General features: G+C 34.5%; 1 protein-coding gene across 4 annotated transcripts in view; it reads right to left on the reverse strand.

The window, feature by feature from the left end:
- FMN2 (formin 2) overlaps positions 1–12,161 on the reverse strand; it is a 166,291-nt gene that overhangs the window by 79,019 nt on the left and 75,111 nt on the right. For all 4 annotated transcript variants that reach the window (XM_032102204.1, XM_032102201.1, XM_032102203.1 and 1 more), the window contains one exon: positions 8,511–8,598. In XM_032102204.1, coding sequence (XP_031958095.1) covers positions 8,511–8,598 — 88 coding nt within the window. The remainder of the gene's footprint in view (positions 1–8,510; positions 8,599–12,161) is intronic.

Here is a 12,161-nt window from a genome sequence, read left to right on the forward strand (position 1 = left end):
AGAGTTATTACTAGTTATTACTCAAAGCAACTAAGCAGATTTACCAAAAGAGCTGAAGTAACACTTGATCTACTTCTGAATAAAATACAAAACAGTTGGAGACATGAAACTAACCTTTAACGAAATTTCTCTATAGGACCAGAGAATTAGATTTTTAGGAGTAACACCATAACTTTAGATTTTACAACCAGAAATTACCTTAAAATGAGAGGATAGTTGAAAGCCAAAAAAGGTTGAAGGTCAGAAGAAAGCTTAAAGACACTTCATTAGAGGCACAGTGAAAAAAAAAAAAAAAGTCAATTGATAAATTTAAATACACCCTTTTCCCTCCCTTGTCTTTTCACACCCCCAATATTCCTACTCCTCAAAATCACGTATATGATTAAGTACAAGAGCATGGGGGACACCTGTAAATAAAAGATACTCTTCAAAAGTGGAAATCAGCCAAACAAGACAAAAAGCAAAGTCCTGTAAGTTCAATGTAAATTGGAGAAGAACAAAAAGGTCTAAACCCTACTTGCCAAATGCATAAAGCTAGTAATAAAACTGCTTTCAAACACATCACATGTATGAAGCCTGACAGGAAACAGCTGGGCACGCAGATAATCTGGCTGTAAAAAGAGCACAAAAGAAAGAGAATCAGAGAAGGTTAAACAAAGTATTTGTGTAAGGATTCACAACCACAGAAAAGGTCAAAGATGTTCTCAGACAAGTTCTGTACTTCTCAAGTGATATGTTTTGGGCACTGTCTCAAATTGAACAAGCTTCAGAACATACAAATGAAAATTTTAAGAGGATTCCCCAGATGATACTGGAAACTAGAAACCAGTCAATCTGATTTTTATGCCTGGAAATGCCTATGTATTATACAGAAAAACAGTTTTTTTAAACATCATACAAATAAACCAATGTAATGAGAAAGCAGCTCAAAAAAAAAAAAAAAGATCAATTACCAAAATGAATGTTTCATTTTCAAAGTAGAAATTTGTGGCGAAGAAGAAGCCTTACTAGGACCTCTGCAGGTTACTGTGCAGTTTAATGAACATGAGGCATCAATGTTCTCAGATAGTAACACAACTTAAAAGCTGACCACAAACACATAAAAAAGGATCTCTCAAATATTCAGTGTCAATACATGCAAAGTAGGTGGGAAAAAAAGAACCCAGACTGTAAAAGTCGTGTGATGCATACAAAATGAACAAAACTGCTACCCCCAAAAAGACAGTCAGTTTTTTTCAGAGTTCTCTGAAAACATAAGCTCAAAAATTAGCAGCAGTGAAGAGTAAACAAAACAACAGCAACAATACAGAGAAAACAGAGCCTGAAAGAAGATGCTGTGACATCTTGGCACAGACATGTGGTGCACACAGATCTTGAAAGCAGCATGCAGAGCTAGTCAGTCACCTCATTGGCAAAGAGAAGAAAGAATCATGGACTGTAGATTGGTGACAAAAATCAAAAGAACAGAAAACATGAATGAAAGCTGTTCCAAATAAACTTTTCAGTTTGAGGTGAACTACCTGCAATAAGGTAAGAGACCTACAAAAATTACATAATGAGCGGTCAGTGCCACTCAGCTTTTTATTTTTATTTTCTGATTATCTACAGAGGAGATCGGGTACAAAGCTAGATAGAGCTCCACTTGGCCAAATGTAGCAAAGTTTAAATTGATTTTTTAAGAAATCTGATAAGAAAAATACAGTTATAGGTACACTGAATGAATAAAAAAAAGGGATTTACCAATTTTTCTTGCAAGTTTTACTAAATCCCCATTTTAACTACCTTGTATTTAAATTGTTAGCATCTATACATATATATAAGTGGCATTAATTTTTGAATACGACTTTTTTTATGCATAAATGTATTCAAATCTAAAAAACACGTGACAAATCACAAACAGATTGTTGTGGCAAACATCCTTTTCTTCTAAACATTTTGATTTAATGAAAAAATACATTACTGTATTATTGGAATTTCTTAATGAAAAGGCATTTCTTAATTTTAATAATGCTAAAACCTCTATGTAGTTCAGCAATGTAAAAGTATGACCAGTGGAAATTACTTCTGCTATAAAAGAGGGACAAGGTGCTCTTTTTCTTCCTCTCCCCACCCAATTTTTACCTGGTACTAATGCATGCACATACTTTTTAGCTTTTACGCTAAGAATTTTGTAATCATCCCTCTTCTGAGAGAGTATACAGTATGCAAATGAGAAATAACAGGACTGCTTTTTTTCCTTTTGGAGAAAAGAACTTTCCTGAAACTTTTCTCTCAAATTTTCAAAGTTACATCAGACTTGCAAGGAAAAAACCCTCGGTTTCAACTGAAACAACAGACAGACAATGAAGTTACATTTTCTTACAAAACTTCTCTATTAAATTACATTCATATGTTCTTAACAACAACAAAAATTCTTTAATTATCCAAACTATCCAATGTGGCAGTAATTAGTCTCTGCTGATTCAAATATTGTGAAGAAAACTCAATATTATTTTCCTCATTTAAAACCCTAAACTTATGTTCTTTAAAATGCATTTTGCATTATAGAAAAAAATGGTATAATTCTATAAATTTGGTTTTTAAGTGTAAATTATGAAGAGATATATGGCATAAAGCATTCAGTTCCTTTCTTGATTATATTAATGTTTCTGTCCTTCATTATCTTGATGATTGCACATATATTAAAATAAAATTATTATTGAAGTTGTATTTTTCCATTAACAACTGTTGCCATTGCTTTATTGACTTCTGGTCACTGTAAACTAAGTTTCAGAAAATCTTAAGACAATAGAGGACTTGAGGCATGCTTTAAATACTCAGGACTGGCTTTCAGGACCTTCACCCGTAGCTCAGGGGTTTATGCCACATCCACTGGAAACTCCACCTGTCTCCAAGGCCCTTTGTTGTTCTTCCTCCCTAACTGCATCTGACAGGAGGGGCCAGACAAGGGCTCCAAAATCACTGCTCAATACAGAACACTGTGGGCATAATAACAGCATCAAAGCAATAGAAACATCTGCAGCAATACATATGTGTGACACTCTAATTTAACTCTAGTCTGTATTCTATAAAAGTAATTTTGTGTATTCCATTGTTTTCCTTACCAATAATTTCCCAACAGGAGCTTGTAAAGTAATTATAAGCAAATAAAACATGCAAGCATACAATCTAACAGCAGGCATAATATAATGAATATGGTAGCATAAAGTCAAGAAGAAATAGAGGAATAAGACTCAGAATTATGGTGTGAAGTTTTGAGGAAGTGCTAGTACACAAGACAGAAAAATGCTGAATCAAACCAATCTTTACTTGGGTTTGTCTCTGAAGAATCTAAACAGGTTTTGTAAAGACTATCAGAGGGAAAGTTTAAACCATAATCTTTTAAGGTTTTGGGTGTTTGCATATACAGTATTTGATTGAGGAAAAAAGAGAAACATTTAAACAATTTCAATTTTCTACTGATAAACCAGAAGTAACAGGTAAAGTTTCAAACTTTGTAATTAACCTACACTGATTTCAATCACTTTATTTATCATTAATTTAATAAAGAAATAAAGACTTGCCATCTAACAGAAAAAAAGGTCTTCATATTTTCCTACAGCCAACATTTTTCCCCATGACTTAAATGGACAGACATAACAATTTTGGGCAGCAAGTTTACTTATACTTTCTAGTATAACAGTGGCCAAATAACTTGATCCAATCATGTATTGTTTTGTCCTCATAACTTGTTTAATCAGTAAGATGTCTTTTAGGAAGGTACTGAAATATTTGTGAAGAATGGGTACTATAAGTTTCAAATGATAGTGCTTGTGCACACCCATTATTGTTAGGATAAATAATGCTTAGATCACCTCTGGACCTTCTATAAAATAAACTAATCCTGAGTCTTATTTTCCAGATATTAAGTCATTCTTCCCTGATTGCTTTCTATGTAGAGCATCTCTTGGACCCAGACTACATGATAGTTCAATGCATGAGTAATTCCTGCACAGAAAATTGAAATAATGCAATGTAAGAGATATTTTATCATCCTTCTCCAGTGAAATCATTTAGTCAAACCTTTGACAGTCTCTCCTTGCTCATCATTTCTACATGTCAGCATGAGTGGTCAAGTAAGAAAACAAACCCAAGATTTTCTCTTGTTCTTTTGTCACTAATAGTCAAATACTAAAGAATAAACATTTGTTTTTCTTGCTAACATTTAAAGTATGTTCACTTCCTGCACATCTGTCTTGAATTCAGGGCAGAAGATATATTTGTTGTTCAAAGTTGTACTGCTGTTAGCAGAACAAACTTTGCTGCAGGTATAACTTCCAGTAAAATAAGCTCAAATTCAGATTACAAGGTTGGTTTTTAGCAGCTGTTAGGTGAATCTGCCTGCCTTTTCTGTAATGGTTTTTCCTATTTCATTCTTTTTTGAGGCCTATAATAGGCAGTGTCTTGGCCTTCCTTTTTTTTCCCCCCTGCAGATATCAGAGTGGGACAGGTATCTCCATCAAATTCTGCAGACTACCAGTGTCTCAGAGAGGGGGAAAAAATGACTTATTAAATGAGGATAATGAGAAAAGTCATCCAAAATTCAGAGGCAGAAATCTCCAAACTACTTCTAACAGAGCCAGGGCAACCACAAGGTGCTATGCAAAACCTTACAGAAAAATAGTTAAGAGTATTGTAGCAACACAGTACCTGGAGAGACAAACCTTGTTAAGAGAAACTTACTGACTTGGAAAAGATAACAGATAACTTCAAAAGACAAAGAACTGCATATGCCATTTTTGACAAGCTTTTACTTTCAACATTTAGAAGGCATGGTTAGAACTAAGGCTATTTTGGTGTGCCAAGGAATAATTTCCATACAAGAAAGAAATACTAGATAAAAATCTCACTGTGTAATAAATGTAATATTTAGCTGCACAAAATACCAAATTTGCCTTTTTTTCCTGGCTGACATCTTCAGTTTAATTTGTTCATTCTATTTTTATACACACACAGAAGAACTTTTTGCTATTCTTACAGCGCTTACTATGACTTGTAAACACAGAGGAAGACACATTGTTTCTTTATAAACAAGGGGGCTGGGGAAGGCACTGAAAAACTTGCTATCTGCAACATGGCTGCAATTTCAAACAGTTGTTACATTTCAAGTGCAGACAGACAACTTGAACAAAAAGAGGTACTTTATTCACAAGACATTGTCCCTAAATGCAGACACAGGCTTAACATGGAATTATATTTTAATGTATAGGATATTCATCATAGCTTACTCTAGTCAATTAAACCAGAAACTTGTTGTATCTCTAATTTGAGCACACTTTGCATCTCTGAAATGTTAAGAAAAAAACCCAGAATATTAACGTTAAACCCCAGGTCATTTACTCTAGGAAGAAAATCTGAACTATAAAGGAAAAAGAGGTAAGAAGTGCTTGTTTGGCATTTCTCAAGCACTGGCCATATCATGCAGCCAAATACAGCAATATTTCCAGTGGGAACAAAATACTGGATAAAGGATATTTGTGGTATACTGAAAACACAAAAGCAAGTAAAATGCCTGGATAAAGTGTTTTGCATAGTTGATAGATGATTGCAAAAAAACCAGGCATCAGTAAAACCTTGCGTAAAATCAGAGAAACCACGAGTACTCGTTTTGGTACTAATTACAGAGAAATGGCACTGCAACTAAAGAGACCAACATTTCTTACAGTTCTAGCCTTGAGTGCATGAAGTAGATGGGAGTTCTGTTAGCAATTAGAATCTACTAAAAATCCCCCATAACAACAAAAATTAACCTAGCAAACTTTAGAGCACTACTAGAAAGATGCACCAGAGTTCAGAACAAATGTGTTTTGATTATTACAACTACTCCTTCCACACTGTAAAAATGTTTTAAAAGCAGACAGGCTCTGGGCATTTGTCTTACTAAACCTATTTTCAAAGCTGGAAGCAGACATGCAATTCTACAAGCAGACACTTAACAGCCACATAATAAAAGAAATCTATTTAAGATGTATTACAATATACTGAGATCTTCTATTAAATGCCACATCGGATCAGATATGCAGACAATATTTCATCATTATTTTGTATCTTAAAAAGCAAATAAAAATACTCCAAAAACATCAACCAAAGAACACAAATTTTACAAGACATTAAATACAACATGTGACCAGGTCTCAAGCTATTTTAAGGTCTTCATCTAAACACAATATGATTTACAACTTTAAATACTAAATTTATTAGGTGGATTAGTACCCAGCATAATTGTTTTCTCTTCTGTTCATGTAGAACTTGAAAATTTTTCTAAAGTGCCAGAAAAATACAACACAATAGGTAGCATGCAAAACAAGAAACAGAATATCACACTGCATTGAAAATTTCTCTCTCCTTCTGGTTGCCTTTCTGAGGCCAGTAAAAAAAAATAAAATTACATTTCTGCAATTTGTATGAACACTGCATCCTAAAAATATTCTTTATGTTTGATATAGAGAATATTTACAAGAAAGCTATATGTTGTCTAGTACCACAAATTGTTGGGAGGGGGACAGGGGGAAGTTTCATTTGACTGCATTTCTTATTTATGGAAAACCACTGCTTGTATTGTACTGAGTGAGATATGTGTAAATTTACATGTCAGTGTACATCAAACATGGAAAAACTCAAGACATCTACTAAAACCCTGGGACAAAAAACCAGGGGACAAAAAACACTGATCCCATTTTTTACTGTAGTCATTGCCATACAACTTAAATAATAATGTGTAAAGGTGCAAATATATCAACTGACTATTTTTGTTAACGTAGGCACTCAATCATTATTTGAATTTTTGTTAGTACATTCTTGTAAGTATATTCAAATTGCAGCAGAAAATCCTAAATGTTATAACAGTCAAAAACGTGTAAAAACCTCTCTTTTTAATAAGAAATTAAAATTGTTGCCTACATAAAGGTAAAGCTAAATACTTGGGGTTGTGATTCTGTAATTTCTGCATGGGCTCTATGGTTAGATCACTCAGAGACCTCTGCATGGAGTGACTGATGCCAGAAATACTGCTGGGCGAGATCTCTATTTTCCTTGCCCCCACCATGCAAATTTATTTCCTGCTCCTCACCACTTTTTCTCCACGCCTATTTTATGTTCTTAAAAAAAGAAAAAAAAAAAAAAAAAAAGGAAAAAAAATAAAGACTTCTAGCATCAACCATTTTCACAAATCCCCCCACCAGACAAAAGTTTTCTCATGTTTGTTCAATCACGTCTGCACAGCAAGGGAATAAATGAACTATTAAATTCCCTTTTGCAAAAACTTTTGGTTTTAGAAAACAGCTATTGAAAGAGGAATATACAAAATCTGCACACAGCTCTTAGATGATCATGTGTGCTTAATATTGTAATAGGATAAAGGTTAAGAATAATATTGTTTGACCCTTTCAACTACTGACATTCATGCCATATTATTGTTAGTGTTGCATGTTAAGCAAGCAAATTTTCAATGAACTTGTGTTGGCTTTACCACAGACACAGATGTTAGGCGGACTCCTTTTTTCATAAGGTTCTCATTATTAACTGAAACCAAGTTGAGTATTTGACTGAAGGAAAGGACCATATCATTGTTTTCAGATTTTGCTCTATGACTTAACTGAACTACATCTGCCAGCTTTGGAAATACCAAGTACTTCTTGGCGCCAGTACTGGCGCCTTGCTCTATGACTACCATCTTAAGCGCTTCAGCTTGAGGAAGTCTAGTAACCATCAAAACAGTTTAATAAAACCTTAAAACTGTGATTAAGAGTTACTCACTAGCTGACAGAGTGCTCTCAAATTTGTTCTATTTATGAATAATTTTGCAAAATAAGCAAATCATAGTAAACTGAATGCATGGCTGTAAATATGTAGCCTAGAAAGTTCACAAGATGTTTTTGTGATTTATGAAGTCTGTGTTATACTTGAAACCACATTTATTTAATAGATAGGCTGGCACTTCACAGGATAATTCAATCTGCTTCAAATCTATCCAAAGCCTTTGGGAAACATAAGGGATGCTCTGAATATAAATGCAATTCCACTTTTCACCTTTTTGCACTACTGTCTCTTAGCATAAATGTGAAAAGTATTACACTCCCCTAAAAGATCTCACTTTGTAAAAAATGCTGTTGAAGATGAAAGAACTCTACAGTTTGTGCTAACCCAAATATAGGAACTATTTTATAAAGCAAATAAATTAAACATTATAATTCACTTTTCTGAATATGTCCCAAGGTTATCTGAATTAAAATAAACAACACATCATTCTTTCTTCCTCAAAAAGACCAAAAATCAAAGTGTCTATATTATATACCACTTATACTGCTGATGTTGAAAGCAGAATATAAATGCCAGAACAAGCTATTTTCAGGAAAAATAGTGTAAAAAAGGCCTCATATTAATTTATTTTACATATCAAAAGAGATAAATATTTAGCATTTCCAGATTATTAATTATGTGATCTGAGAATAATCAATAGTTATTTCACTTACCGTGCTGAATGTCCCTCATGTCTAAATGAAGGCTAGACATTAATATTCCAACAGCTTGAGATCTTTTGTTACTTAACAACTTGACAACCTGCCAAAAGAAACGCAACTATTATTATCAATCTGCAGGATAATGTACAAGATAGTTTGCATTACTAACGACATATTCAGGAAATAGTTCTTTGTAGTCTATATATACATTTAAAAATGAGCAAATTTATTAATTTAAAAGTTTGCTTCTGCTGTATAAATCCATTACAAGCATATGTAGCTGTGTCACCTAGTTGAATTTAATCCTAAAAGAGTCCCTATAAAGGTTCCCCTAGTTTTCCTTCTTCGTTAGAATGCACACTTTACTTCACACTGATGTTACTAAGTGTATGAAACACGCTGTCAAATAAAAAAAATTCCAACTGTGTCTATCTTGGAATTGCTTTGGTTTCCAAAACCACACAATGATTTCCATCTTTGATGTAAGTTAAAACTGTGAGAATTTATATTTTATTTGAATGTTTGACGTAGTAGGCGCCAATATGAATTTTATTTTAAAATCAAAATAACCACGTACACATTGGGGTTTTCTTTGATCACTTTAAGGAATATAAAAGGTCACAAAGCTTTTTTGTTTTCAAAATAGAAAAAAACCCAACAGAATCAAGCCATCAAAACATCTTGCTTTAGGGGGTTAAAATCAGTGATTAAAACACACTTTCATACATGTTGGTTTTGCAAGCATAAAAGCAGCATGTAATTCAGAGACTGTCTTCCACAGGGCTCTAAGTTGTTTGAATTCAACTTGATGTAAATTTTATATCATTGTCAGGGGAAACAAGTAATGCCAGAAAAGGATCATATCTGTAAAACGACATTATTCTAGATGAAATACTTTTCAATGTGGAGATAGAACCATTGCACAGAAGGAAGAGGTTAATATTTAATCTCAGCAATTTAGGTTGCTGAGTTTTACACTGTACTAAGCACACTGATGAAAACCTTTGAGAGTCACTTGGAGAAAAAAAAAAAAAGCCACATAATTAGAACTGTAAGATCAAGTCAGGAAGCATATACATATTTTTTCAAGTTACACAGCTCCTGTTGTAGCACCAAGAGGCTGTATTATCTACAGCCACACTGGCAGATTTAAAAATTAATTAACAGAAAAGAGATTAGAAAAAGTAGAATTTAGCCAGAGTAAAGAATTTCATTATTCAATTCACATCTTAAAAAATCAAAAAAGTACCCAGAAGATGTTTGCCCTGTAATTCACTGATCCATTGACAACTTTGATTCACTTACATTTTCAGACACAGGTTTGTACACTGATGCTTGAACAGTAGAAGAGAATGAAAATCCTGACCCAGAACTTTGCCACTGGAACTACTTAGGAACGGAAACTTGAGAAACTCACGGTACTTACAGTATAGGTTTTCTGAGGATGTGGTTGGCTGACCAATTGTTTAATTTTACTTTTTCCCTTTTTAAACCTTCATAACCATTGATTATGAAGATATTTCATCCCCCTTTCTTCACAGATGCCAAACTGGCCTCAGTGAAGTGAAAATACAACAGTAGAAGCCCTGACGATAAGGGGCTAATGTCTATGTCTCAAACACGAATAGCCAGATCGCTGTGCGGCCAACCAAGGATCCTTGGTAATAACATGCTGTGAGAAGTAACAGGATGTGGCTGGAGAAGGGGGCCATGCAGGGGTAGGGTAGCAATTTTCTGGGACAGAAGCTTTGTTCTGGCTCCTGGAGATAAGCACAACATGGTACAGTGCACATGCGGGAATGAGGTTGAGAAAAGGGCATGGATTGTTGACCAAAAGCCAACCCAGTAGTAGGGGATCAAAACACCAGGGACCCCCAAAGGCCTCCAACCCATTTCCAGAAAGGTCTAGAGGAATGAACTGTGCATGATAACTGTTTTGCATAAAAAGCAAGAAACTTATCTCCAGGGCAGGGAAAAGTTATCTATGAATAGGTACCCCTATGAAGATCAGGTATGCATGCTCCAGGACTCTGGACATCCCATTAGCTGGACTGACACTGGAGCAAGGACTGGTGATCTTTCTCCCTCCCTCTACCTCTTTATTCAAAACCCACCACTGTGTGCTTATACTGGAAAATAAGGCAATGACATACCAATTTCCATGACAAGTGTATAATTTGCTACTAAAACTTTGTAGGCTTTTACGGACCTGACTTTTGTCATTCCTTTTTGACCATGAGCATCTGTACACCTGGGTTTTCCCTTCCCTTTTGGGGTGGTATGCCTCAACAGCAAAAATACTGCTCATTAACCAAAAATTTTAGCATTAGAAAACAAGTATGTTATAACTGATGCTCACAAGTTTAAAGACCTAAATTCAAGGCATGGCTACTGATATCACCTGTCAAAAATTAGCAAGAAATTCCTATGCAAACGTAATATACTATTAGGAATTTAAAACTGAAGTCAAATGGACTAAAATACGATAGGATAGTCAGATTTGTCTGAATTCAGAGGGGAAACGAATGTGATTCAGAAAAGTATAATTAGGATAACCTGCACTAGTCTTCTAATAGGCTATAATCACTCTAAATATTTTTAAAATGTAATGTAAATTTCATTTAAGCCTGGAACTGAGATAAAGCTGGGTCAATATGAGATTTTCTTCTTGAAAGAGAAGCTGTTACTGATTTACTACTTTGCAGCTAAAAAAGATAAAGTAGATCTTGAGTAGCAAGGTATAGATCAAAACTTTCTAACAATTAAGGTGCAATCCATAATAGCAACCAAACAAGTACCTTTCATTCTATCAAAAAAAAAAACAGAACAAGGGGTTCAAAATTTCAAAAAGAACAGAATTTCTTCAACTGATGTTGCTACCGAACCATACTTACAGAAAAGGCAGAGCAACACAAAAAACAATGTAGTATGTTACATAACAAAAGTTCAAAAACTTCACCTTAAAGTTGCGTGCTCCAACAACATCAAAAAGACTGAATTTGGTATGGTAGATGTTGGGGGAACTGTTGATCTCAGCTCCCATTGTTATTGCTTGTCTGAAACAGCTCATATTAACAGCATAACTTTAACTTGCTGGTGTCAGCATATAGTGGGAGTCCTTTGTTGCCTTTATTTTGAACAAGAAAACTATCCCAAAGCTGACAAAGTGAATTAAAAATGAAATGCAAACTTATTGCAAAAGTGCTATCAGAAAACAATAGTCACACAAAGTGGCAAGAGCTTATCTGAAGTAAGCTTGTACATTTCCTGTCACTCAGATGCTGCAAAAATAAAGTAGAAATGGAACTGATGCTGGATACTATGTTGTCCAGAGTAAACCAAAACGAAAGAAGGAAACTGAGAGTAAAATATCTTTAAGTGGTCTTCCACAAAACAAAATTACAACTGCATTCAGGTGTGAACCTACCTAGAACCAACCTGACATTTCCAAAGGAAGCAGAACTACACTGTTCCCTCTTGGAGGCCCAAAGATCAGGGATGAGTTAGAGTCTGTTCTTAGGAAACTCCCACTTCTAATTCATAACTCCTGTAATATTATATTTGCTTCAAATTGTGAAATCACAATTTCTCTCTTCTATCAGCATTCTAAAGCTCAGAGAGCTACTAAGATCAGGCTTACAAACACAACAAGGGGACCAAAAC

This window comes from Corvus moneduloides, chromosome 3 (genome assembly GCF_009650955.1).
Source record: "Corvus moneduloides isolate bCorMon1 chromosome 3, bCorMon1.pri, whole genome shotgun sequence".
Lineage (NCBI taxonomy): Eukaryota > Metazoa > Chordata > Aves > Passeriformes > Corvidae > Corvus > Corvus moneduloides.